At 52.9% G+C, this 22,933-nt stretch overlaps 1 protein-coding gene across 2 annotated transcripts in view; it reads right to left on the bottom strand.

Moving 5' to 3' along the window:
- Positions 1 to 8,857: 8,857 nt before the first annotated feature.
- Positions 8,858 to 22,933, bottom strand: part of SSBP3 (single stranded DNA binding protein 3) — a 159,285-nt gene continuing 145,209 nt past the window's right edge. The window contains exons 9-18 of one of the 2 annotated variants that reach the window (XM_036757740.1): positions 22,795 to 22,871; positions 17,943 to 18,007; positions 17,685 to 17,733; positions 17,001 to 17,036; positions 16,295 to 16,349; positions 14,057 to 14,127; positions 11,651 to 11,729; positions 11,090 to 11,118; positions 10,720 to 10,821; positions 8,858 to 9,610 (exon numbers count right to left, since the gene is read on the bottom strand). In XM_036757740.1, the coding sequence (XP_036613635.1) occupies positions 9,581 to 9,610; positions 10,720 to 10,821; positions 11,090 to 11,118; positions 11,651 to 11,729; positions 14,057 to 14,127; positions 16,295 to 16,349; positions 17,001 to 17,036; positions 17,685 to 17,733; positions 17,943 to 18,007; positions 22,795 to 22,871 (593 nt within the window). In that variant the 3' untranslated portion in view covers positions 8,858 to 9,580. The remainder of the gene's footprint in view (positions 9,611 to 10,719; positions 10,822 to 11,089; positions 11,119 to 11,650; positions 11,730 to 14,056; positions 14,128 to 16,294; positions 16,350 to 17,000; positions 17,037 to 17,684; positions 17,734 to 17,942; positions 18,008 to 22,794; positions 22,872 to 22,933) is intronic. The other variant, XM_036757741.1, reaches the window with a different exon arrangement.

Below are 22,933 nucleotides of genomic sequence, written 5' to 3'. Positions count from 1 at the left end.
AGTCTTTCCCAGGTTCTTCTCAGAGCATCCTGCAGAGTACTTTTTCATATGGTTATTCATAGCCTGGATTTCATCCTTTTAGAACCTGTTGCTTATATCCTTTAACCATTTATCTGTTGGGAATGACTTGGATATGAAATCTTTATCAATAAACTTACTGCAAAGGATTTTCCCCGTTACCTGTTTCCTTTCTAATTCTAAGTACATCAGATTTGTTTGTACAAAACCTTTTCAATTTAATATAATCAAAATTGTGCATTTTCTCTTTTGTTACCCTCTTTATCACTTGCTTAGCTGTGGACTCTTCTCCTATCCAAAGATCAGAAAGGTAATTTCTTCCTCCTTGTTTATGATTCAACCTTTTATATTTAGGTTATCTTGGTGTATGGTGTGAGGTGCTGGTCTAATCCTAATTTCTGCCACTTTTATCTTAATTGCTGTCCAGTGTTCCCAGCAGTTTTTGTCAAACAGTGATTCCTTTTCCAAGTAACTTTGGTCTTTGAATTTACTTACCACTGCGCTACTGTTGATCCTTGCTCCTGTATGCTCTGCACCTAATCTGTTTCACTGACTGAATGTTCTTTTCTAATCAATCAGTATCAAATATGGCTTTAATGATTACTGCTTTCTAGTATAGTTTGAGATCTGATAGCCTCTCTTCCCTCTCCATTTCCCCCCTTTTCATTTATTACCCTTGAGATTCTTAACTCATCAGGGTTATTCTTGACCCCTCCCCTATCCCAGCCTGGTTTTTGTGTTCTCCCTCCTTCCCACCCCCACGAACTCTTCCTATATATTTAGTATTTACTTGGTATACTTGTTTCTTAATGGTGGGATGTAAGCTCCTTGAGGGCAGGGGCCCTTTCATTTTGTTTTGTATCCCCAATAATACTCGTTGAATTGAATCGAACCAAACAAATACCCTCCTGTTGATAGTGTACGGTCGCCAACACCATAGCCTTCCAAGAACCAAAGTTGCTGGTAAAGCAGAGCTCCAAAGATCGGTGATGTGTGGTACAGGTGAGCAGGCTGCCATGGAGGACTGAGGGTAATGTGGCTGCAGACACATCACCGGGACCAGGATGGAGGTGGGCTGGCCGGTCAGGCAGGGACAGAACGGGGACAGGTGGACAATCCCAAGGTTACCCCAGTAGCCATGGGCTCTTAAAAGGACCGGGGAAGGCCTCCGGTATATTGGATGGTTCTATTAAGGATTACAGAAAGAGAGGCAAGAAGCGCCCTGGACGAAAACGCAGAAACCGGTTATGATGTCTGCTGGTGGAAGGAGTCCCAGCAATGAGGTCACCATCAGTTCCCTTCCAGTCAATTCATTTCAATAGAGAGTTGAAATCGAGCTCATTTTGCAGGTGAGTAACACGGCTGTTCCTCTAGTCTGACCTCCCACAGGCTCTGTTTGTCTGTGTACAAAGAACATTAGCTCAGAGGCAGAGGACAGGGGCTCACGCAGATGCCAACTCCAGGTCATCTGTGACCTCAGGCCTCGGCTTCTTCACCTGCAAAGTGAGCAGGTTGATGAGATGGCCTCTGAGGCCCTTCTAGCTCTAAGTCAGTGCTCTTACTGGGCTCCCCTGCTGAAAACAGGAACAGCTTCATTTTCCTTGCTTTGTGTCTCCCAGGGCCGGCACATAGTAGGTGCTTAACAAAAGTTGCCTGAATTGAATTTTGCTGTTTTCGGGCTTACTGGAGCATTTTCCTCATAAGACCATCTTCAAGGCATGAGGATGGGGGGCAGGGGTGGGGAGCAGACTTATCAAATTGCCCAAAATTCCCCACTTTAAAGTCTGTTTCACATCCTGTCTTCTGCCCTGGTCCTCTGTCCAATCCTGTCCTGGGGACCCCACTCTATACAATGAGTGATGCCAACACAGGGCAAGGAAGGAGGCTGGGTCCAGGTGCCAGGGCAGAAATCTGGCCAGGTCACTGTCCTCCTCAGAAGTTTTCAGTGACTTCCTATCACCTTTGGGCTCACTTCTCAGTCTGGCATTTTCTGACCCTCCCTAATCTAGCTCCGACCCACTCTTCAGGTCTGGGCCTTGCTTCTTCCAAACTAGTGGCTCCTTTCAAGTCCAGGATTAAATATGGAGCTTTTCTTTAGACCCTTGCCCCCTCTCCTGTCTCCTCCGAACTCTGCACAGCCCTTGGATGCCAGCCTCTCCAGACTCCTGACTTCACCAGTGGTCCCTGGGCCTGAAGTCCCTCCCTCCCGCTTCACTTCTGCCTCTTAGCTCTCCTGGCTCCCTCCAAATCTCAGCCCAAAGCCCACCCTCGTCAAGGGGCTGTTCCTGTGCCCCCATCCCTGGGCCTTCCCATCTACACTGCTTTTAGCTTGTTTGTATATAGTTGTTTGCATGTTGTCTCCCCATTAGAGTGGAAGCTCCTGGCAGGCAGGGACTGGCTTTCTATTTTTGATCTTTCTTTGTATCCTGAGGACTTAGTACAGTGCCTGGCACATGTTAAGTACTTAATAAATGCTCACTGCCTGGATTGGATTCAGCTGTGTACTTTGGGAGCTGGGGTCAGACTCCTCTAGTTTCCCATGAGAACCTGGTCCCTTCCTGGGAAACCAGGTGTCCCGAGAGACCTCCAGGGCTCTGGCAGACCCCCAAGCCCAGGAGGCCCCAGAATCCCTCGGTCACTTCGCAGCTGGCCTCCCCAGAGAGCCCCTGGTATCTCAGGAACGTTCCAGGAAATGAAATATTCCCCCATGGAAGCAAGGCCCAGCCCTTTTTTTTTTTTAAAGGTATTTCTGCCTCTTTTCGAAGTTCTGAGCATGCTGTGGGTGAAGCGGTAAACAGGAAGGGAGGACAAGGCAGATCACTGCGTAGAGGGACGTGCCAGGAATAGAGCCAGAGGTTTGGCTGTGCCCTAGGCTCAGGACTGAAGCATGTGGTCCTCCTGTCAATGAATGAACACTCCGGGCCCTCCGTAGCAGAGGAGTGATGGAGTGGGAGAGGGGGAGAGGAGGAAGGGGAGGAGGAAGGGAGACAGCATACATGCTTTGAGGTTTGATCTTCATTATCAGCATTTCTCCATCACTTTCTTAAGTTTAGAAATCAACCAAACAATAAATGAAGCCCCGATTTGTAGCTTCTGGTGATTTTCGAGGTGTAAAAGCTCCCACAGAACATTTAACAAGCTCCAACACACCACTGTCAGGCCCCAACCAACCCCATCCTCTGCCTAGGCTGGGTCCTGCACAGCCCAGTCTCACTCCTGCCTCCCTGCCTTTGCTCACACTGGTCCCCCTGCCTAGAATGCCACCCTCACTTTTCTCCTTCTGTTCAAAGCTAAATCATCCTTCAAGGCCTAGCTAAAGTCCCCTCTCCTCCAGGAAGCATTTCCTGATTGGCTTCACCCAAATGGATCTTCACCTTTCTCTGACCCCTCCTGTACTTTTTATATGTACCATGGGGGTCAGCTGATAAGGTGGGGGTAGAGCTGGGACCCAAAAGGATGTCAGTAAAATAGAATAATGGGTCAAACCTGACAACCTAGAATCTATCCCAAATTAATGGGAATAAATATAATCGTAGGATTCTAAAATGTTACGTCTGGAAGGAGCCTCAGAACATAGATTGTCAGATCTGGAAGGGGCCTATTCTGGGCCAGGCCTAACTTAGGCTAGCCCAATGATTCAGGCTCCAGGTCGGAATACTGAGAGACACTTGTGGACCACAAAGTAGAACACAATATTGATAATAATATTGATAATACCTTATTGATAATAAGATGAAAAAGGACACAACTCATGTTTAAGTTCAAATAAAACGCCATAATCCTTCTCCTATGTAGTTAACACAGCAACCAGTAATGGGGCAGAAAGGCCTTGGTCAGGGCAATGAGAATGCTGCTAAAACCTCCTACACCGGAGAGAGACAGAGACAGAGGGGTGGGGGGAGAGGGAGGAGGAGAGAGAGAAAGAAAGAGGGAGGGAGGGGGAGAAGAGGGAGAGAGAGAGAGAAGGAGTGAGGGGGAGAGGAAGGAGATGGGGACAGAGAGACAAAGACAGGAGAGACACAGAGAGAAGGAGGCAGGGAAAGAGAGACAGATCTTCCAGGAATAAGGAGATGATGGCCCCTTGGTCCTCTGCGATGGTCAAACACATCTAGAGTCTTGGGCCCACCTTGATCAGCTGGAGAACTCATGGAGGCTGAAGGTCCTGGCGTGCACTCGTTTTTGGTGAGGGTCAGTTGAAGGCATGGGGTGGGGTGTGACTTGTCAGTGCTTGTGGAGAGAAGGCTTAGGGGGAACATCTAAGAACTGTCTTCAAGTCTGTGAAGTGGAGCAGTGGACAAAGCCCTGGGTTTGGAATTCGAGAGGCCCTTTGTGACCCTGGGTCAGCTTCCTCCTCCTCAAAATGGAGGGGGCGGTTTGAGCTAAGTGATCTCTAAGACCCTTTTCTGGGTCCAAACCTGTGATCCTGTGACTTCCCTGGATCTCAGATTTCTTCTGTTTGACCCCGGCGGGTGAACGTCTGCTGAATTTCTATTGAACTTCAAGCTTTTCAAAGCACTTTTCTCATAGTAGTCCTTGGAGGGAAGTGGCACATGGGTGTCTCTCAGGATGGGAAGGGGTTTAAGGCACTCGCTCTGGGTCACGCAGCAGTGCCAGGGCCAGGCCTTTTGACAACAAACTCCGCACCGACCCTCATTCATGATGGACTTAGGGCCAATACGGGGTAAGGTGCATGGAGGCAGATTTCTGCTTAGCCTGAGGAAAAGCTTCATAATAATCAAGGTGTCTCCAAGTGGAAGCTGGATAAAAACATACCGGGGATGAGGCAGAAAGGCTCCTTTAGTTCAGATGGGGACAGGTAATGAGGTATAGAGATGATGGCACCTAGGGCACCAATAGGGTCAGTGGAGGCAAACCACTGGATGCCTATTACAAGTTTTCCCCATCAGTCTGACCCCCAACTGTCATCTGGACGTCAGACTAGCTGAAGCAGGCATTCCTAAGATGAGTGGGCCCATTTCATAGAGAGTAACTGTACTCCCAGGGCTGTTGGCAGGCTCCAGTGGGAGTCTAGAGCTAAAGGACTTTGCAGCTTTTAGAAAGCTAGGTGAATGTCAGCTCTAATCATAAATTCATTCCCCAATGAGATTTTATGGAAACCCTCTGAAGTGCCTCATGCTGTTCTTGCAGAGAAGATAGAGAGATGTGGACTAGAAGATTAATAGATGGATTCGGTCATTGTTAATGGTTCAGTGTTCATGTGGCAGAAGGTCTCCAGTGGAGGGCCTTAGGGATCTGTGCTTAACCCTGGGCTGCTTACGGCTTTTGTTCTTGACCTGAATGAGGACATAGATGGCATGCTCATGAAGTCTGCAACTGACAAGAAGTCAACATGCTGGATAATAATCAAGATACTCTCCCCCCACCCCCCCAAAAAATCTTGAAAGGAAAGACCATTTGGGTTAAAGCCAAGAAGATGAAATTCAACAGGAATCAATGTAAAGTCTTGCACTTGGGTACAAAAAATCAACTTCACAAGAATAAAATGGGGGAGGCATAGTTAATAATAGTGATAGCTGGCATTTACACAGCACTTTAAGGTTTGCAAAGCACTTTACAAATAGAGTCCCATTTAATCCTCACAACCACCCTGGGAATTGGATGCTGTTATCACACCTGTCTTACAGTGGATGCAACTGAGGCAAAGACAGATGCTAGGTGACTTGTCCAGGGTCATGCAGCTACTGGACTTCATCCAGAATACTGAGTTCTGTTCTGGGTGACATGGTTTAGGGACAATATTGACAAAGCTAGAAAGAGATCAGAGGACAACCAGGGTGGCAAAAGGTATGGAGTCCAAGCCATAGGATCGGCTGAAGGGGGAGATGATGGCCCTCTTCCGCTATTAGAAGGGTTGCCATAGGGAGATCAGACGTAAGAGTAGGAGGGAGCTTTGGGCACCCCCTCATTTTACAGATGAGGAAAGAGACCTCAAAAGTCTCAGTGTCTTGACTATCAGCAGTCATGGAACCAGGATTTAAACCCAGTCCCATTGGCTGCCTCTCCAGGGCTTTGGGTCACACCAAGGCAGCTTCACAGGGCGGGGACTTCTGGCCTCCATCCTTCATCAGCTCCCACTGGGTCTTCCTTACCAAGATTTGAGAAATGTCTAAAAGAAGCCTTTCCGATTCAGGGTTCGGACCCGCTGCTCTGTGGGTCTTTGTAGGATTTCAGCCAAGGAACCAATTCCTGGAGAACAGGACAAGAAGGGGAAGAGGCCTTGCCAGAGCCACACCCCAAATGCGAAGGGGAAATGAAGAGCCTGGATTCTCTGAACAATGTACCACCCCCTTCCCTTCTAGGGCCCTAAAGTGGATTTATTTCCATGCACACTTGTGAAAGCTCATCTTTTTCATTAGCACTTTGGGCAGATGAGACAAATGACTCAATTTTTGTTTATTTTCTGTGCTGCAGCATTCAAATAAACTTGTGTTGAGATTCAAACACATCTTCACCGGTTCATGAGGACCACATCCTTCCTCCCATTTATTTACACTGCATTAATCCTAAAGACCCAAGTTCAAATCCAGCTTCAGACACGCTAGCTGTGACCCTGGTATTTGTCACCTGTCTGCCTTGGTTTCCTGATTTGCAAAAAGGATACAGTAGCATCTCCCTCCCAGGGTTGTTGGGGGCATAAGATGAGAACATATTTATAAAGCGCTTTGTTCGAGCGCTCGGTAAATGCTGTGAAACTGTTTGCCCGTGGTCTCTCTCCTTTACATTGGGAGCTCCCTGAGGGCAGATTTTTTTTGGCTTTTGTATCCTCAGTGCTTATCACAGAGCCCGACGCATAGTAGGTGCTTAATAAATGCTTGCTGACCAGGCCTGGAGGTCGACTGTCTTGAGACAATGCATTCATTTCTCATCTGGCCATATTCTCTTGCTGTGTGAATTATTTTTTGGCCACTGGTTGTAACCTTTGTAGGAATTTCACTTTCTTACGGTGTGATACAGTGGGTATGATACAGAGCTGGCCTCAAAGCCAGAGGAGCTGGGTTCAAATCCTGCTTCTGACATGTTGTCTGTGTGGCCCTGGGCGAGTCTAGGCCACTCTCTATGGTGAGGTTTGGAGAAGGTGCCCACCTGCACTGGAGGAGGGCATCTGGTCACTCTCCCCTGAGGGCAGGGACTGTCTTGCCTGTATCTCTGTGTTCTATGATGATGGCACCTAGGGCACCAATAGGGTCAGTGGAGGCAAACCACCGGATGCCTATTACAAGTTTTCCCCATCGGTCTGACCCCCAACCGTCATCTGGACGTCAGACCAGCTGAAGCAGGCATTCCTAAGATGAGTGGGCCCATTTCACAGAGGAGGTAACTGAGGCCTAGAGTCACAGTAGCGATTTGGCCAAGGTCCCAGCTGGCCACATCAAAGTAGAACCACTAGGTGCATCCCCCTCACCCCCTCCCCCCGGGGCAGTACAGACACGGGGGGACCAGCAAGGAGCCAGTTTGGGGAAAAGCTCTCGGGCAAGGTCCGGGTGTTGGGGCTGGCACAGGTTTCTATTTGCTCACCTTACTGACAGAAGGGGCCAGGGGTGGGGGAGGTCAACAAGTGAACGTGCAAGCTGCCGGCACCCAAGGTTCCCATCATGTTTCCTGCAGCATGGGAGGGGCCAGGAGGGGGAGAACCCAGGGCAATCACGGAACAAGGCATTAAACAAAATCCAATATTTAATCTGGCTGCAGCAGCCAACCGACCTCCCACCACACCTCCATCGACCTGGCCCAACGGCCTTGCCCAACATGGTAAGATAAGCGTCTATTAACGTGAAGGGAGAAAAAGGCCTCCAAACCTAAACGGCCCCCCTCCCCGTGATGAGCAGACTTCAGGTTCCCCATCACTCACAAAGGGGTCTCAGGGCCTACCTTTTCTAGGGGCTCACCGAACAATGCCAAGTTGTGTTGGGAAGGGGAGGTCGGCAAACAAGGATTCCCTCCCCCTACTCCAGGGGAGACCCTCAAAGGGAGGTTTGTGAGGCCCTGTTCTGGGCTTCCCTCCAATGGGAAGGGTCACTAATCATTTGTAATGTTGCACTCCTGGTCCCCATCAAATTACAGAGGAGTCCCTGCCCCCATCCACCCACATCCAGTCACAATGACGCGGGTTCCAATGTCAGCATCAGAGGTTTAGAACCAAAGATGACCTAAAGACCACCGAGGCCATCTGCCAGATGAGGAGGACACCAGGGAGGCCCTCACACAGTGAGCATCAGACATAGGCCCTCCGCTTCCAATACATTTTTACAACATTTCACTGCAGTGTTAGGATACCAAAGGGAAGGTTCCCCCTTGTCCCCCCAAATATATGTGATGGTGGCTACGTACCCATGCTCTGCTTTTGGTAAGAACTGTACACCTGTGCCTCATTCTGTGGCCAGGCCTTTGAGGTCCTGGAATTCTATCATTTAGAGCCCTGGAATCTGAAAATCTTGGGGAGGTGAGGCCTCATTCAGGGCACACCTTCCGCCCAGGTTTCTGACTGGGGGTGTTCCAAGCCTCTAGTGGAAAACACCCAAAATAGGAGAAAGCAGGAAGTGGGAGCAGACCCTCCCTAAAGACATAAGACAACAGAACTGAGGGCGGGTGCAGGCTGTAGTCATGAGATGGTTACCCTATGGTCTTGCCAACGCCTCCCAACTTGACTGAATGGATAGGAAAGTGTGCCTGTTTGTGTGCGCGTGTGTTTGTCCAAGGGGAAGGGCGGGCTGCATTCAGACAGCAGAGGGGTGCGGCTACAAAGGACCCTTAAGGACCCATCTCCCGGCTCTCCCCTGGCCCTCCCACCTTGGAAGAAGAGGCCTTTCCGAAGGAAGCGCAGATTGTAAACTGTCCAGTTTATTATTAGGTCTTTAAATGGCTACAACAGACACCAGGAGATTTCATATCTAGACTAGCTTTCCCGCCATAGGGTCACAGCACAAACATACAACAGGGTTGGGTTTTTTCCTTTTTTTTGTCTTTTTTCTGCCTTTTTTTTTAAAAGAAGAAAGCAAAGAGGTTGATGGGGGGTGGGGGAGAGGGGGTTGCTAGAAGCTTCCGTTTTTATTTCCCCAAAAACAACAAAACAAACAAACAAACAAAAAAAAATCCCGATAAAACAGAAACAAAAGAAAAATGAAAAGTGTCACGTCCATAGAAGGCCCTCCGTGGAGGGGGAGGGGGAAGGGGCGGGTGGGGAGGGGCCTGTTTCGCATCTTGAAATATATTTTCATTTTCTTTTAAGTTTTGTCCTTCATGTTTTATGGAATAAAAAGTTCAGCCTTTTTATTGCATGAAACTAAAACTGGGGAGGGGGAGGAACTGGGGAGGCAGAAGGGGCAGGGGGGAGGTTGAGAGGGGGAGGGGGGAAAGTCCCCCCCCCACCGTCTCCTGGCCAGTAAGTAACACCTCTCTTCTTCTTGCATAATTTCTGGAATCTTCCCGCTTGCCACGGCTGGCTTGCTCGGCATCCCGGAGAAGAGGAGGAGGGAGGGGGAGGAGGAGGAAGGAGGGAGGAGGGGGGAGGAGGAGGAAGAGGGAAGAGGGGAGGAGGGGGAAATCACACGCTCATCGTCATGCTGGGAGAATACTGCATGGGAAGAACACAGACATGGTCCGGAGAGCCCGTTAGAGCAGAATGTCCTCCCTCCATTCAGCCCCCCAAGAACAGGCTCCAAGGTAAAGGCTGAAATGGAGGGCTGCCTCCCACCATGGAGAAGTCCATCCTTTCTTGGGTGATACCTTCTTACAGACCCAGCCCCCTCCCAGCTTGCCTGGGCAGTGTGGGGGGCCTGGCCCTTCGGTCCCGGGGGGGGGGGGGGGGGTGGGGGGGGGGTGGGGAATGAAGGAGCTAATGAAGATCACCAGGAGGATGGGAAGCTGTGAGGAAAGGGCAGGGTCCTTTCTGTCTCCATGGTTCTAGTGCTTAGAACATGTCAGATGTTCCAAGAAATGCTTGGAATGTCAGGGCTGAATGGGAACTTAGGGACAGATCATTTTAGCCCGACCCTTGAACTGAGGCTCAGAGGTAGTGAGTCAGGACTAGAACCCAGGTCTCCCAACTCCCTGTTGTGGGTGGCTTACTGGATGAGCTCAAGTCCTTCCAGGTCTTGAATAGGCTCCCTGAATAGGCTTTGCTCAAACTCCCCAGGGTGCCATTGCAAAGGTCCCTAGCAGAGGCCTTGGGCCAACACCTCTTATTTCAGAGGAGAGGAGACCAACACCCAGGCAGCTGACAGGACCGAGGTGGGATTTGAACTCAGGTTCAATGCACCACACAGAGAAGGGCAAAGAAGGAGACAACTCTTCACCAAGAATGGGCTAAGACCTCAGGTGTGTGGTTGGCACTCGCATCCCAGGCCTGTGGAATGCAGCTGCTGACACCTCAGGGCCCTGACTCCCAAGCCCCACCATCTGCTACAGGTAAATTCTGGCTTTGACAGCGAAGCCTGAGGGGGCGGGGCAGGCAGCTGCCGGTCAGAGGCATTATATCCCTGTGCTGCTGGGGATGGGACCAGGTGTATGCTCATAGGGAGGCCGCCCCTCTTCCCAGTGGAGGCCCCATCCCACCTCCCTGAAAGGGAGCTTGCCTCCAGGCCCCCTGGGCAGAGGGTGGACCTGAGGGGCTTGGGCTGGGCTCTGCATGGGGTGGGGGAGGGGATGAGCTAAGGGACCAAGGGGAGGGTGCAGAGGACTTACATTGTCATTTTGGAAGGAATGGAGGAAGTTTCCTCCTAATTCGCCATCATCTCTGGGAGTGCCGGGGGGATTGCTAATGCCACTTATGTTGTTTGGGGAATTCTGCAAGAGAGAGAAGAGAAAAAAGAGGAGAGGAGAGGGGTGATCAGTCACCTGCACATTCTTCCTGTTTCCCCTCCCTCCCTAGACTCAGAGCTCCGGGGCAAGGAAGGGTCTGTTCCCCGATCGCACACAGCAGGTGCTTAATGCTCTCTATTCCCCAACCCCCTCCTGTGTGCCAGAGGTTGTGGCTGGGGCTGGGAGGAGATGGGGGGCACGGGAAGGTTTTCAGGGGGTCCTGATTGCCAGCCCCCCCAGAATGCAGACTCACTTTGGGAAGTCCATCTATGTCACCTGACCCTGAAATGGAAAAAGAAACTTGTTATATCGTCAGTGCGTCCATCACTGCTCTCAGTACGTCTATCCAGAACGTTCCCTGTAGTTACTGCAGAGAGCAGGGGAAAAACCAGGGCTCCTAGCCCTTACCCCAGAGGGGGCCTTTATCAGCCCTCAGGACACTGAAGACTGACTGTCAGAGCTGGGAGGGAGCTTAGAACAGGGGATGTCAGAGCTAGGAAGGAGCTTAGAACAGGGGATGTCAGAGCTGGGAAGGAGCTTAGAACAGGGGATGTCAGAGCTGGGAAGGAGCTTAGAACAGGGCATGTCAGAGCTGGGAAGGAGCTTAGAACAGGGGATGTCAGAGCTGGGAAGGAGCTTAGAACAGGGCATGTCAGAGCTGGGAAGGGCCTGAGAACAGAGAATGGGAGGGAATGTCAGAACTGAGAGGGACATTAGAACAGAATATTAACCGGCCCCCCCCCCCCCCAAACCTTGCATTTTATAGATGAATTAACTGAGGATGGGGGTGGGGGGTGGGGCTGCCTCTACTCACCTAAGGATCCATTCATGTGATGTGGCTCCATACCGCCCATGCCGCCCATGGGGCCATCCGAGCCAGGGCCCATGGGGAACTGAGAAGAGAGCAGGGAGGGGGCAGTATGAGATGGGGGCAGCCTCACATGCACGTGCCCCAGCCCAGAACAAAGCTCCCTCCCCTCCCTAAAGCAGAGGCTACTGGAGGCCATCTCCAGTTTTAGGTGATGGGGGGATGTGGGATGGCCGGGGCCGCTCTCTTCCTTATCTGAAATCGTGCGTTTCTGGGGAGAGTTGGGGGACACCGTCCTGATTCCTCAGGCCTTCTCTTCCCACTCCACCTCCCTGTTCCTCCAACCAGTCCTGAGCCTGGTCCTCCTCCTCGGCACAGGCTAGCCCATCTAGAGATGGACCCAATATTCCAGATGTGGTCTGACCAGGGCAGAGGATGGCAGGACCATGGCTCTGGCTCCTCATGTACTACTGGTACAGTCTCTGCCATGCTGCTAGAATCACGTTGGGCTTGGGCTCCCACTAGAACTCCTGATCTTCCACCCCCAGCTAATAAGCATCCCTACACAACACTGCTGGAGAGGATGAGCAGGGAGCGGTGTGTGAATGAAGGAACTGGGTCCGAGAAAGCTCCCACCCACCTTCCCATTCCAGGTGGCAGGTTAGCCTGGCCGTGCCCCTTCAGATAGTCACTGACATCCAGTTTAAAGTTTGCCATGTGCTTTACGTGTTAGCTCTGGTCCTCACAACAACCTTGCTGTTGTATCAGAAGAAGAAACTGAGGCTGAGGGAGGCCCGGAATCATACGACTAATTACTGACTCAGGCAGGATTGGAACTTGGGTGTTCCTTATTCAAGTCTGAACTGCCTGGTGGCCAAGACCCCTCCCTGTTCCTGCTCTTTTCACTTCCCATGAGGCTCTGGGGAAATGTAGGGTGGCTTCCTGCCACCCAGGGGAAGGGCCTGGTTGATAAATAGGTGGCAGAGTGGACAGAGGGCTGGACCTGGAGGCAGAAAAGCCCCGGGTTCAAATCCTGCCTCCGACAAAACCAAGGTAGCACTTTCCGTCCAGGACAGTTCACATTCTGTGTTAGCCGCTCAGGCTTGTGAGTCAAAGAGACCCCTGGCTAGGGGGGCTGCGAGGACCCCGGGCTCTGAGCGCAGATTTTATTTTGAAGTTTTCACTGGTCTAGGGGACGATGGGTGAGGTAAGTCCTGATTCCAACGTGGATGGGGCCATTCTGGTCTTAGTGCACTGCCTGGGCCAGGATGGGTCAGGGGGACAACTCGAACCCAGGACTTTTAGGTTCTGGCTCCTCCAGCCGCCAGTGATTACAGCACTGGGTCTGCAGTCAGAAAGATCTGTGTTCAAATCCAGCCTCAGATACTTACTAGCTATACTACCCTGGGGAAGTGTTGCTTAACTTCTGTTTGCCTCCAGTTCCCCATCTGTAAAATGGGGATAATACAGCCCCAAGCTCTCAGGGAGTAGTGAGCACTGAGATAATAACTATAATGTGCTTAGGACAGTGCTCTGCACATAGTAGGTGTTTAATAAATGTCAGTTATTTTCATGGTTGGGGAAACTGAAGCCTAGAAAGAGGAAGCAACTTTCTAGCATCACAGGCAGCAACGGAAAGCCGGCACTGGAACTCGTGTCTTTTGACTTCCAGGAGAGGGCCCTTGGCCTCTCCTCCTTCAGACCTTAGTTCAGGAGCCTCCTCCTCCCTGAAGCCTTCCTGGATCCTGGCCCCACCCCCCCACCTCAGATGTTCTCTTCCTCTTTCTGGCCTCTGCTCTGCTCTCACCCCCTGCACTGAGGGTCTCACCCATCAGGGAAGGGGCCTAGGCCCACTTCCCCCAAACCCCACTACTTCCAGCAGTTAGAGGGCTGGCCCCCAGCCCCCAGGATCCCAGGCCCAGAGGCGGCCGGGACCTCAGGTCAGCCAGTCGGACTCCTCATTTTACAGGTGAGGACGCCCGAGGCCCAGGGTGGTATGGAGGGGATGGGCTGTGAAGTCCCTGAGGCGGGATTCCCACTTGGGCCTCCCTGGCTCCAAGCCTTGTCCTGCCACAACACACTTGGCAACTGGATTCAGTGGGGTTATTTCGACATTCCTCCAGGCCAGAGGGGAAGCGGCACGTCCTGAGTCCCCCTCAATAAGGCCCGGGCCTGCCCCTGCCCCTGTCCTTGCCGAGACTCTCTGCTCTCGGCAGGGCCCCAAGCTGCCCCTTGGCCTCAGTAACAGGCGCCAAGCGGCCCTCAAGTTAATCGCATCTTGGATGGTTTGTTTTCATCCCTCTCTGGTAACAAATGGCTGAAATCAATTAAACGGGCTTTCCCCTCAGCTGATGAAGTTAATTATGATTTGTTATGGTATCTGATATGTAAATGATTAGAAAGCACACTTACATTGGACCGGCTGCCTCCGGGCGGCACTGGATTAATCATCGTGTAGATATTGTCACTGGAGTTTGTGGAGTCTGGAGGAGAGTGGGGGGGGGGGGGGTGATTAATTCATTTCTTAATTAAAACAAACTCATGCCACTTGAACTCATTCTTTTGTATTTTATCACCGAAAATTCCCTCTAAGTACTGCCATTTTCTGGCTAATTTGTATTTAATGAAGATTCACAAAGTTTTTAATCACAGAAAATTCAACTGTGAAAATTATCCAACCCAGCCCTGTCTCCCTTTGTCCCCCTCTCCTGCCATGGGCACTTGGAGGCAAACGGCCCTGGCCAGGGGATGCCCCCCGAACCTGGGGGGAGATGGGAGGGGAGGGACCATGGCCATATGGAGAGCTTTATTGTGACCCAGCCTGAAATGTAGGTCAGAGCTCATAAAAATGCAGAGGCGGCAGCAGGGGGTGGGGGAAAGAGAAGGAAAGAGAGGGAGAGAGGGAGGGAGGGAGAGAGAGAAAGAGAGAGAGAGAGAGAGAGAGAGAGAGAGAGAGAAAGAGAGAGAGAGAAAGGAGAGAAAGAGAGAGAGAGGAGAGAGAGAGAGAGAGTAAGAGAGAGAGAGAAAGGAGAGAGAGAGAGAGGAGAGAGAGAGAGACAGAGAGAGAGAAAATGAGAGAGAGAGAGAGACAGAGAGACAGAGAGAAAGAGGAAGAAAGAGAGAAAAGAGAGAAAGGAGAGAGAGAGAGAGGAAGAGAGAGAGAGAGAGAGAGAGAGAGAGAGAGAGAGAGAGAGAGAGAGAGAGAGAGAGATGATGATGAGGCCCTACCCTAGCAGCTGGGAGGGTAGGGGTGGGTAGGGAGCTCCCTCCTCCTCTCCTTCCCAATTAGCATTAAAATATCTATTTGAAAACCTACTAACAAGTCTACAGGCAGGGCAGGCACCACAAGGAACATCCTAGGATTCCTGCCTCTACTGAGGGCTCACTCCCTTCTCTCTTGCCTGCCCTGGACCCCAGGGGGTGGGGGGATGGCTCCCTAGACAAGGATTACCCTGAGTCTTCAGCAGGCAGGATGTGAAACAACTACCATGTTGCTTTAGGGAAGGGTGAGTATCAGGAGCCCGGACTGAATAACTGGGTAAACTGAGGCTGAGAAGGCAGGTGAATCACCCAGGGTCACGTGGCTAGTCAGCAAGCATTTGAAGCACTAAGGGCCAACCACAAGCCCAATAAAGTCTGGGGACAGAAAGGTGAAGGCATATGGCCTGCCCTCTGAGAGAGACTGGTCTAATGAGAGTCTGCAGAGACAGCATCAAAGGTAATCCTAGAGGGAAGGCCCCAAAGGCCTCTGGGAGAAGGTGGGATCTGGGTGGGGAGAGCCAATGAGAAGATGGGGAGGCAGGAGAGGGAAGGGGCCCCATTAATGGGGAGCCAGGAGCCCCCAAATTCTCACAATTTCTAGAAAGAAGAGTTTGCTGAGCCCCCAGCTGCCAAGGCCTCCCCCCAAATCCCCGTCTCTTCTGCACACCCCCATACTGGTATGTTCTATCTCCTTCCGATCCCTGGAGGCACGGAGCTGTCCACTAGCTGAAGCAGAGTAGTCTGGGAGACTGACTGGACCAGAACCTGAGGAGCCCAGAGCAGGAAGAGGCCGCCCTCCACGGTCCAGCCTCTGGTAGGCCTCACCTGTAGCATCCCAGACACTCAGAAGGGCTTTCACAAGGCCCAAGAAATAGGACAACAGTAGGGAGCTGGGCTCCCTGTGCTGGGGGAGGGTTGGGCTTTCCACCCTGGGGTCCTTGCTCTCAGCTCCTTGGTTCTAATGTAGAAGGGGCTGGGCATCCTGGCTCACCCTTTCCTCTCCAGGAGTGGAGGACTGCCATCAGACCTCCCGGGACCATTGAGGAAATCATGAGCCCTGAAGGAGGGGTTCCCATGGGTTCCCCAGCTCTGCTCCCACCCATTTGTTTAGCTCTGGGCTCCACAGAGAGTCTGGCGGCCCTGCCCCCTCACCCTCCCTGACTTCACACAAAGCTGACCGTAGCAGGAATTATTTTGAGGAGAAGGCAGCTCAGGGGTCGTCCCACTTAAGGAAAAAAGGCAAGAGGGGCACAGAGAGAGGGGGCTTGACTCCCAGGCCCGGTCCCTTCCCCACGCCATAGCTGGAGGGAGATGGGGGCTGGGACCCCTCATCCATCTGGGCTATGCCCTGTTCTCACCCACCCTCCTAGGGGCAGTGCTTGCGATTACCTGCAGGGCTGGGCATGATGGGCGTTCCTGGGGGGCCACCGCCACCAGGGGGTCCCTGGAGAGAGAGGACATATGAGTGACCTGGAGTGGGGTGGGGAAATCCTGCCACTGTCAGACACAATGCCTCACTTTGGTCCTCAGTCAAGCATTCATCTCCAGCTCACCCCTCCTACAGGGGCTCGGGCAGAGCGCCAACCTGGTGCTCAAAGGGAGGGGGCAGTCTGGGAAGCAGGCAGGCAGGGATGACCCACCCTGGGGGGAGGCCGTGTCACCAGGGGCCTTCCTCCTAAATGGGGACAGAGGAGGCCTGACCCCTTGCTTTCATCTGGGAAACCCTTGCCTCCTCCCCCATGCAGTAGATGGGTTGGGTCTCAAGGGACCAGAACACGTGAGGTTTGGTTTGTTGTTGAGATGAAGAAAATTCAGATTAGACAATTAAGAAATCACAGCACTTTTAGAGAACCCATCTAAGGTCAACTGTCTAACTGCATAGAAGAGGAGACAGAGACCCAGTTTATGGGCCAGGGTCACCGAGGCAGTCAAGTGGCCGGGATGGGTGGGATCTGAACCCAGGTTCCAGGCAGTGACAGCCCCAGGGGGATGGTGCAAGCTCAGGACTTGGGATCGAGCAGGTGGGGCAGGGGGACAGGACATGGGGACTGCTGCAGAAGACCTGCCAGCTGACCCCTGAATGTCTGGAACTTACCACGTAGGTACCAGGTGACGAGGAGGAGTATGGAATCTGAAAAGGGACAGGCAGGGGGTTAGAAGAGTCCTTTCCCCCAGTCTGTCCCCTACCCCACCATCCCCATAGAAGTTCTGCTCAGAGACCCTCCCAGAGGGGTGATATATCAGGGATCTCGGAGGTGGGTGAGGGCCAGCCCCTCACTGTTCCTGAGAAGGAAACATGATTTGGAATCACAGTGCTGGGACCCAAGCCGGGGCAGGTCTTCCAGGCCAGAAGGGTGGCCCATGGTCTCCTTACAGGCCCTGATGATGAGAGAGCATCCCTTAGGCTTCCTTGGACCTTGGCACAGTCCTAAGGACCCAACTGTTGGGCTTTCCACCTTACTCTGGTGTTGTACAGTAGGTAAAGAGGCTAGGAGTGGAGGGTTCCTGTCCCCCTCACTCCCTGGGTGACCTTGGACGACTGCTCTGGAGGGGGAGGGGTTGCGCTAGGTGGCCCCGAGGCCCCTGCCAGCTCCAGACCTGGCTCGAGGAGAGCCCAGACCTCTCATCTCCCAAGACCCCAAGAACAAGAATGATCCCACAGAAGCCAGGGGGGAAGGCAGTGTGCACCTTCCACTGCCAGGGAGCACGGTACCCTCCTCCTCTTTGACCTCTCACCACCCCCAGCCCTGACCTCGTCAGGCCAGGTACCAGGACTTACTGAGTTAGCACTGTTAGGGTTGGGCCAAGGTCTGCCAGCTCCAGGGCCCCTGAAATTCAGACAAGAAACAAAATGAGAGAAAGAAAGTAGGGGCCTTGGACTGCTTCCGGAGGGAGGGACTTGGTGAGGATGGATGCTCCCAAAGCCATGCAGAGAGCTACAGGGAGAAGCAGGGCAGGTCCCCCCAAGCCCATGGTGCACCGCCCCCCCCCCCATCCCCCAGCCCTGGGTCTGGGCCAGGGACGGGCTGTGACTCACATGTTGATTCCAGGCATGGCAGGCCCTAAAGAGTTGGGTGGAGGTCTCATACCGCTGCCGTAATTCTGTAAAGAGAACCGAGGGTCAGTTAGAGGGAAAACAGGAGGAAGGGTGCAGAGAGACCTTGGCCCCGGGAGGACTGCTCTGGGAAGGTAAAGTCCTCCAGGAGGAGTAAAGGGGAGATGATTAAGAATCATAGTGGATAATTAGAGTGAGAACTGCTCCTGTAACGCCCGGGATGTGATGGGCGTCCTAAAAGTCTTCCGTTGAAGAATGAAAAAAGTGTCCATCAATTTCCCACGTGTTAGAACATAAGCGCCTTGAGAGGCAGGGCTGGCGCACTGTCCATCAGTGTGCTCGGGGCTCAGAACCCTGCTCCGCACACAGCAAGCAGTTTAGGAAAGGCTTCCTTTTTATCTCCCTCCTTTCATTCATTCCTATCTAGCCTTTCCCTCCCTCTTCCCCATTACAAAGAACAAGAAAAAGGAGAGAAAAGGAGGAGTCCAGCAAAATTAACCCATGCATGGACAGTCTGATGGGACATGCAATGTTCCATAGCCATAGGCCCCCACCTCAGCAAACTAAATGCGGGACCTTTAAAAGAATGGAATGTTTTTTGGCTTTTCCCCTAACACTGTTGACACTTCCCAGTGACTCCTACCCCACAGATCACAACCTAATAAACTCACACTCCAGAGAAACAAAACAAACCCACCCCCTGGGGTTGTCCAACAAGCCCTCCAGCCTACTGAGATGGAAACAGGCTCCCTTCAGGGCAATGTTTTGTCTCGGAGGTGGAGCCAGGCACAACAAGACATCACTGCTGCCCCTACTGGACCGAGGAACAAACTGCCCCAGTGAGAAGGTGGCATGTGGACTAAGATGACCCAGGTAGTCACTAAGGTAAGAGGCAGGATCCGAACCCAGGTCCTCCGCCCCAGAACGGGCCACTCGTTTCCCTCTGCTCAGCTTCCTTACCAGGCAGAGAGTCTGAAGGGGATTCCCAGCCAGGGAGGGCTGGCACCGGCTGGCGCCACACCCCGTCCAGCTCTGGGCTTATGTCTGAACGATGGGGTACAGGTCACCACTCCTGCTGAAAAAGGGGGTGCCAGCGGACAGCTACCACGATACCCCGGCTCTGCTTCCCACTGCCTCTCCCCATGGCAAGGAAGCTCCTGGAGGGCAGGGCCGGCCCATGGAGCGCCCCCATGCCTGGTACCAAGCTTAGCGGAAGAGTAACAAGCGTCTGGAGAGCCACCTCGCCAGCACCAGCTCATCTTATCCTCACAACTGCCTTGGGAGGAGGCTGCCGACGTTACCCCCGTTTTGGGGATGAGGAAACTGAGGTACAGGCTAAGTGACTAGGCTAGGGTCATACAGTTAATCAGGGCAGGATCTGCACTCAGGTCTCCCTGACTCCAGGAACCGCCGCTGTCCTAAGGGCTGGGAGCAAGTCTGCTGTTGGAGGCTCAGTTTCTGGTGTGTTCCATGGGGACAAATACTAGCACTGGGCACTCTGGGGATTTGGCCAGGCTTCTGCTTGGCCCCAGAGGGCAGGGCTAACATTCTAAGGAACAGCTCTAAAGTGGAGCGAGCTGCCTGGGCAGGCTGGAGGGCATTCTTGTTCAAGGATGACGTGGACCAGACAGACTTTTAAGTTGGGTTTTAGGGCCAGAGGGGGCAGAGATGGGCAGAGCAGAGGAGAGAGGGAGCTTCTGGCCTGACATAAAGAGAGGAGGGCCTTCCTCTGCAGGGGCTGGTAACCTGAGGCGGTTACCTGCAGGAGAACTGTAGGAAATGGCCGGGGGGGGGGGGGGGGGGGGCGGGGGGGATGGAGAAGAAGCAGGGGCTGGGGGAGCTCACCGAGGCCATCTTGTTACATCGAGAATAAAAGCAGGGTGGCCACCCCTATTTTTCAGGAGAGGGCTCAGAGATGTGCGCAGGGTCACGTAGCTGGAATGGAGACCCTACAAAGGAGGTCTTCTGACTCCTAAGCCTGGGGGGCTGGGCCAGAGAGACTGAGCAAAAGAGCAGGGGGCAGGGGAAAGTGGGAGGGAGGCAGGAGGGAGAGAGGAATTCTGGAGACACGGGATTAACCCCACGGGGCCGAGTGGCTCATTGATGCTGCCATGGTGGGTGGTGCGGAGCCTGCCGGCAGGGCCCCAGGATAACAGCCAGGCACAAGGGGAGGGTGCATGGGGGGCGGGGGCTCCCTGTCCACCTGGAAGAGGGAGGATCAGGAGCAGCCTCAGGGACCCTTGTACCCCTATCCTCCCTGCTGCTCTCGGACAATCCCAGAAAACCAGATCTAGCCACATAGAGGGATGGGAGGATTTAGACCGTGGAAGCCAACTAGTCCCCTGGAATAAACAGGCCCAGAGAGGGGCCTGGCTATGGGCACCCAGAAGTGGGAATAGGGAACCACTACAAAGTCCAGACCTGTCCCTGACACCAGGTGGGACCGCCCCCCATACACCCACACACCCACACCCAGACAGATATACACCCCTCTGACAAATGCTGGAAGCCTCAGGATTCACAGAGGCTTATGGGAATTATCACACATGCTCAGCCCAACCTGAGGATTATTGCTAAGCTAAAGACTAATTTTCTAAAACTGTGATGTCATGAAAACCATCTGACTTGGAGTCAGAGTATCTGCATGTGAATCCTCGGTCTGCTGTTTCCTTACTCCTGCGATCTTAGTTCCCTTAAGCAAGTCCTTTAACTCTTTGGGCCTCAGTTTCCTGTCTGTAAAATGTGAAGAACTGGACAGAGACCTCCTCAGGCCCTTCCAGCCCTGGTTTGTTCATTCTGCTCCCCTCAGACGCCTCCAGTCCTAACTGAGGACACCCTCTACGCTGCAGAAAGATCAAGGTGTGGGGTAAGGGTGAAAGGTTCATGTTAAGTATTTCCTACCAAGGCCGGCTCTGATGCCTCCCTGGGGCACAGATTGCTTCCCTCAAGGTCCAACCCATTGGGAACAGGCCCAGCAAGGTGGGACAGGCGTGGGTGTGGCCCAAGGGGAAGAAGGTTTTGGCTCCAACAGGTGAAGAGGGCTCCCTCCTAAGGGGCCCCCACGGGGAAATCTGGGCTCTTTCCATGTGCTGAAGTAGGTCCTCTGGCTAGAGAGGACACACCCAGCACCACCCAGGGAGGGAGAGCCAGGGAGCCTGGCCACAGCTGGGGTCTCCTCCATTATCCTTAGCTTAGATGGCAGTTTAGCTGGGGGCGGGGGAATGGGAACACCCACCTCTTCGTAAAACCACACCCTCGCCCACTTGCCCACTTTCTCTTAGAGGCAAAGGACAAAAATTAGTAAAACTTTTAAACTTCAAACTGGTTTAGAGCGTCCAAGCCAAAATGCAGGAGGGGGAAGGAAAAGGAAAGAAACCCAAGACATTGTCTAGAGGGGCTTCCAAGCCCCTTCTGGTTCTAAACCTGCTTCTATTAGCTTCACACACGAAAAGACTGAGGGCCGGAGAAGGGAGAACCTGGGTCAGGGGATCACAGATGGCGGAAGGGACTACGCATTATCTAGCCCCAAATCCTTATTTTACTGATAAGGAAATAAGATCCACTTAGATTAAGTGACTTTCTTGAGGTGACAGACAGAACTTGAACCCAGGACCGTTAGTTCTAAGTCACGGTGGCTCCAGGAAGATTCATCTTCCCGAGTTCAAATCCAGCCTCAGACACTGTTTGCCTCAGTTTCCTCATCTGTAAGATAATCTGGAGAAGGAAACAGCAAACCCCTCCAGCATCTCTGCCGAAGAAAACCCCAGATGGGGTCATGGACGGTGGGACACAACTGAACAACAGCCAACTTTATTTCTCTTGCAGCTTTTCAAGAAGAGCGTTCTTCTGGGCAGGACGATGCCCCGCTCTGTGCCTCAGTATCCCCTTTGGCAGAATGATGGGGGTCAGGGATGTATAAATTCCTCAGAGGGAAACATAAGCCTGGCATCTACAAAGCCTTTTTATGAAGAGCTCTCCTAGGTAACAACGGGAACGCCCCCTTCCCCAGCCCTCACCACCGCCACTGAAGCTGGAGCCACAGGCTTGTGATGGCGGCAGCAGCCTTGGCTTGCTGCAGACAGAGTCGGAGATACCGCCTGCCTCTTAACAGACAAGACCCATCCACAAGGAGACTCGAGAGGCTGATTCCCAGCTCCCCTGGGAGGCAGGACAAGGCCCAACATGCAGCAGCGCCCAGCAAGGCCTGGTCTGGAAAAACTTGAGTGGGAGATGGAAAATCCCGGGGCCCCGAGGGGAGAGCCGCCCCGTCCTGTGGGCCGCCTCCTCCTCCTCCTCCGGTCCTAAACCCAGGCCAGGGAAAACCAGCTTCCAGGCTGAGGGAGGCTGGAGAGGCAAGAAGGAGGAAAGGGACAGCAGAAGGGGCCAGAGTTTCTCGGCCTCATCCCAGAGAAACGTTTCTCCCTCAGCTGACGAGCTGGAGCTCATACGTTTACTTTCAAGGGAGGACCAGGAAGGGGTAGATGGTGACTTTGGCTGTAGGGAACAGCAGGAATGGGCGAATTCAGATGAGAATTCCAGTGCCTGAGCTCAGCAAACATGCTTTATTATGGGGATGGGGAGGCAGGGAGGGTGGGGAAGGTCCCATGATGCTCCGCCTGGTCCTGGCCTCTCATCAATCACAGCAGCCTTCATTTGCACACACTGCCTCTACCACAAATCCCTTCTACTCTCTGGCCTAGACTGCGGGCACCCCCCAGAGACGCTGGCTCCACTCTTGGGGGGACAGCTGAGGCTCCTCCCACCCGTCCTGGCCTCTCTGCTTTAATCTCAAAGCTATACTAGAATGGGATGTTCATGGGGGATGGAAGGTTACCTGTGGGCCAGGACCCATTGGTCCCATTCCTCGTGGGGGGTTCATTCTTTGCATTGAGCCTCCCATGTTGGGGTGTCCTGTAAGGGAAGAGAAAGAACACAGGGCATTAAGGTGGAACGGGAGGGGCCACTGCCCAAAA

The sequence above is a fragment of the Trichosurus vulpecula genome, chromosome 4, assembly GCF_011100635.1.
Source record: "Trichosurus vulpecula isolate mTriVul1 chromosome 4, mTriVul1.pri, whole genome shotgun sequence".
Taxonomy (NCBI): Eukaryota; Metazoa; Chordata; class Mammalia; order Diprotodontia; family Phalangeridae; genus Trichosurus; species Trichosurus vulpecula.
This window is presented reverse-complemented; position numbering and strand designations above follow the sequence as displayed.